Source organism: Myotis davidii, unplaced genomic scaffold (genome assembly GCF_000327345.1).
Source record: "Myotis davidii unplaced genomic scaffold, ASM32734v1 scaffold354, whole genome shotgun sequence".
NCBI classification, from domain to species: Eukaryota; Metazoa; Chordata; class Mammalia; order Chiroptera; family Vespertilionidae; genus Myotis; species Myotis davidii.
Genome location: NW_006285785.1, coordinates 341454 through 346352, shown reverse-complemented (window position 1 = coordinate 346352; position 4899 = coordinate 341454). Strand labels below are relative to the sequence as shown.

The 4899-nt window shown below is 46.5% G+C and overlaps 1 protein-coding gene across 1 annotated transcript in view; it reads left to right on the top strand.

Annotated features, from left to right (window-relative positions):
* The first annotated feature begins 391 nt into the window (after positions 1-391).
* LOC102761842 (chromosome unknown open reading frame, human C20orf202) overlaps positions 392-4899 on the top strand; it is an 18592-nt gene continuing 14084 nt past the window's right edge. Inside the window, exons 1-2 of the mRNA XM_015559429.1 lie at positions 392-491; positions 554-597. Of these exons, the coding sequence (XP_015414915.1) occupies positions 392-491; positions 554-597 (144 nt within the window). The remainder of the gene's footprint in view (positions 492-553; positions 598-4899) is intronic.

The window sequence follows — 4899 nt, the reverse complement described above, 5'->3', positions numbered from 1 at the left end:
GGCGCCCCGACTGCGCCGATCTCAGGCGCCTCCTCCCCGTCCCAGCCCTCCCCTCTCTGCCCGGCACACAGCCCCCAGGTAGGACCTGGTCCTTAGGTCCCGACGGTCTTCACTGACTCGTGCGGCTCGAGGGCGCCACCTGAAGGCTGGAAGAAAGCCATGGAGACACCCCCACCATCTGCACCACCAACCACCTTTCCCTGCTCTTCTTTCTCAGTGGGACATTGGGGTGCACGGCCCCAGAGAGGTGCTCTCCTGGTCCCCGGGAGCCCAGCGCGGTGGGTGTGAGTGAACAGGTGGTGAGTAGGGGTGACTTTCACGGTTTTTTTCCTTTACAGGGTCTCGATTAAGGTGAATTAATTGAGGTGCCCAGAGCACAAGAGTTAAAGAGATGCTCCTCGTTTTGGGGGCCCAGGCCAAGTCCAAAGAGAAGTTTGGTCTGAAGGTCATGGGCTCCTGGGACGACTCGGTGGCCGCCAGCGTGGCCTCAGGTAAGTGCTCTTGCTCTGTGAGCCTCAGTGTTCGCCCTGCTGATGGGATCCTGGAAGTGCAGGCTCCCGGGGCTCTGAGGGCTTAGCAGAGGTGCCATCCGGAAAGGTAAGTAGGGGAGGAGCCCTGCCCTGGCTCCTCGAGCCACCTTATTGGAGAGCCTGCCCTGCCCCAAAGGCCTGTGCGGTTCTCAGCAGCCAGGAGAGCCAAGGTCACCCCGGAAGCCAGATGTCTGAGCCTTTGAGGACGGAGACCGAGGCAGGGCCTGCAGGGTTGGGAAGGCTTCGGTCTCTGCGTGCCTTCCAAAGGGCTTGTCAGGGACTTCGAGGGGAAGCTGGCCGCAACACCTCGCTCCAGAGCGAACCCCAGCGCTGCCGCTCACAGCTGCGTGGCCTTGTGCAAAAGGCTCCCCTCGCAGAGCTCAGTTTCCTCATCTGCCAAGCGGACTTCGTAAGGGTTTGGGGGATTAGATGAGATACTCCCTATAAAGCACGTACATTTTCCTCCCTCACTCACGCACGGCCCCACCTCAGAGCCATTACCTTCGCTGTCCCTTCTGCCTGGACACTTCTTCCTGATCCCAGGCTCACTCTCTTACTCCTTCACGTCCTTGCTCAAGTGTCACCTTCTCAGAGACTTCTTCCCAGACCATCCTTTGTTTTGTTTTTAAATATGTTTTTATTTAGTTTAGAGAGAGAAGAAGGGAGAGGGAGAGAGAAACATCAATAAGAGAGAATCATTGATCTGCTGCCTTCTGCACACCCCCTACTGGGGATTAAGCCTACAACCTGGGCATGTGCCCTGACCAGGAATCCACCCAGGAACCTCTTGGTGCATCAGGACGTTGCTCAACCAACTGAGCCACACCAGCTGGGCCCCAGACCATCCTTTGAAAAATAACATGCCCCAGAACCCTTTACTCCTTGATTTTTTTCTCCATAGATTGATCGACTCCAGACACTAGCTTCTCTTTGTTAATTGTCACTCCTACCAAAAATAATTGCAGGAGGCAGAGGCTTTAGCTGTTTCCCTCCCTGCTGTATCCCTAGAGACGAGAGACAGAACCAGTACATTGGAAGCCATTAATAAATATTTATTAAGTAGAGAATGGAGAAAATAGGCAAATATTTACTGAGCATCTATTGTTTTCCCCTTTTAAATCAGAGTCACCCATAGGCTGTGCTACATAGCAAACACTTATTTTCACAGACAGCATAAATCTAGGGTACAAATAAGAATTATAGGTCTATAGGTCCACAGTCCCTTTTTAGAGACCCTTGTCAGAATTTAGAATTTTAAGAGTTTAGAAAGATGACATGATACGTATACTACAATTTATAGAATACACCAATGTAGTCTGGGATAGCATCCCCAAATGAATGGATATTCACACTAAGCGGGCTAGATAAAGACTATAGATAGCCTCTTATCAGTTCAGGAAAGGTTTTGCCACAAAATCACTTGGGGGAGAGAACTTAGAGCTTTGGGGTTTGGGAGTTCTGGATAAGGAACTGTAGATATGTGGGAGAACAGAGCACTTTCAGGCTGCCTGAGGCACCTCTCTTGATGTGCAGTTGATATGTTTGCTATTGATATTATTTTCTCCTAAGAAAAACTAGTCCAGAATGAATTGCTAGTAATCATTTGAGCTTAAAAATAAGACATTTTAAAGTGGTTTAGCTCCAGCTGGTTTGGCTCAGTGGATAGAGCGTCAGCCTGCGGACTGAAGGGTCCCAGGTTCGATTCCTGTCAAGGGCACATACCCAGGTTGCAGGCTCAATCTCCAGTGGGGAGGGAGGGTAAGGGGTGTGCAGGAGGCAGCCGATCCATGATTCTCTCTCATCATTCATGTTTCTATCTCTTCCTCCCTCTCCCTTCCTCTCTGAAATCAATAAATATATATAAATATATATTTTTTTAAAGTAGTTTATCCCAGCTGGTGTGGCTCAGTGCATTGAGCATCTTCCCATGCACCATGAGGTCACTGTTTTGATTCCTAGTCAGGGCACATGCCAGGGTTGCAGGCTGGATCCCCAGTAGGGGCCATGCAGGAGGCAGCTGATCAATGTTTCTCTCTCGCTGATGTTTTTAATCTCTCTCTCCCTCGCCCTCTCTCCAAAAAATCAATAAAAACATATTTTAAAAAGTAGTTTATAAAATCAGTTGTGGCCCTAGCCGGTTTGGCTCAGTGGATAGAGCGTCAACCTGCAGACTCAAGGGGCCCAGGTGTACCTTGGTTGCGGGCACATCCCCTGTAGGGGGTGTGCAGGAGGCAGCTGATGGATGTTTCTCTCCCATCGATGTTTCTAACTCTCTATCCCTCGCCCTTCCTCTCTGTAAAAGGTCAATAAAATATCTTTAAAACATAAAATCAGTTGTATATAGATTGTCCAGTAAACCCCCCTTGGTTGGTCTATCTGAACAAATGAAAAATCAGACTTATGCAAACCTGTCACCCATTTCCTCACTCACTCATTCTTCTGTCTGTTTTGTTTACCATCATCCCCCCACCCCTTTCCTTTACCCTATTTTTTCAAGCCCCAGTTTAAATTATACCTTTCCTATCATCTCAGCTCCAGGTGTCTCAACCCACACTGATCTTCCCTTCCCTGCTTATTTTACCTGAAATCTGCTCTCTATGGAACAGGTCAATCATTGTTTTATGCCCATTTGTTTTAAAAGCTTTGTTTCCCCAGCAAGACCATGTCTGCCTTAAAGGAAAGACAGGAACTATATTGTATACTTCATCTGCATCACCCACTGTATCTTTCATCCACAGTGTTTCTGTAACTTCTATAAATAAAAAGAGGAACTTTGTAAAACATGAGTTTTGGGGTCAAGTGAATTTGAGAAATGCTGAATAATTTGTTCCCCTGTCGGAGATTTGCAAAGCATATTGGCCTTAAAGGCTCTAAGGCAGTGGTTCTCCACCTTGGCTGCACATTAGAATCACCTGGGAATCTTTTTAAAATCCTGATTTCTGGGCCTCATCCTCCAGAAATCCGGTTTCTTTGTTACTAATGTTGTGGCCCCACCCCTAACAAAGAAACAGAATTTCCAGAGGATGAGGCCCAGAAATCAGGATTTTAAAAAGATTCCCAGGTGATTCTAATGTGCAGCCAAGGCTGAGAGCCACTGCTCTAGGAGTCCTTCCCTAAAGAAACCTGTATTAGCTTTATCAACCACACATTTCCTATTCACGGTTGACCTCAGAACTCCCCTTTTCACTAGGAATATCCTGCCAATTTTTTTTCTTTGTTTAGTTTTTTCCATTTATTTTAACGGGGAAAAAAATCTGTTTACCCCATTTCTTCTCCAGCCCCCACCTCTGGCAACCACCAATATGTTCTCTGTGCCTATGAGCTTGGATTAATTTATTTATTCATTTGTTTCTTTATTTATTTACTAGAGGCCCAGTGCATGACATTCACACACTGGGGGTGGGGGAGGTCCTTCAGCCCTCTTGCAGTCTGGGACCCCTTGCGGGATGTCGCCAGCCAGTAGTCAGACACCCCTCTTGTAGTCTGGGGCTCTCACAGTCCAGGACCCTTCACTCTTTACCACCCACCTGCAGCGGAGGTGGGAGAGGCTCCCACCACCGCCGCTGCACCCGCCAGCCGTGAACCCAGCTTCTGGCTGAACAGTGCTCCCTCTATGGAAGCACACTGACCACCAGGAGCAGCTCCTGCATTGAACGTATGCCCCCTGGTGGTCAGTGCGTGTCATAGCGACCAGTCGTTCTGCCATTCAGTTGATTTGCATATTAGGGTTTTATTATATAGGATAGATTCCACATATAGGAGAGATCATATGGTATTTGTATTTTTCTGTCTGACTTATTTCACTTAGCATAATACTTTTGTTTTTCAAATATGTTTTTATTGCTTTCAGATAGGAAAGGCAAGGAAGAGAGAAATAGAAACATCAATGATGAGAGAGAATCATTGATCACCTGCCTCCTGCATGCCCCAACTGGGGATCGAACCTGCAACCTGGCGATGTGCCCTGACTGGAAATCCAACCATGACCTCCTGGTTCATAGGTTGATGCTCAACCTTTGAGCCACATCAGCTGGGCAAAAATTCAACTCTTGAAAGATAAAATAGTTTAAAGTTTTATTCTGAGCGCAAGTTTAATATCTTTCTTTAGTGGTATGCTTTTACTCCTTTCTCCTTCCCTTTTGTGTATTTACTATAGGTTTCTCTTTGTAGTTATCATGAGGCTTACATTTAACAACTTATATCCATATCAGTCTATTTTAAGTTGATAACAACTTACGTTTGATGCCGTTTTAAAATTCAATATTATTACTATCCCTCACACATTCCATTTTTGATCTCACATTTTACATCTTTTTATCTTGTGTATCCCTTAAATAAGTATTGTGATCCTTGTTGATTTTACTACTTT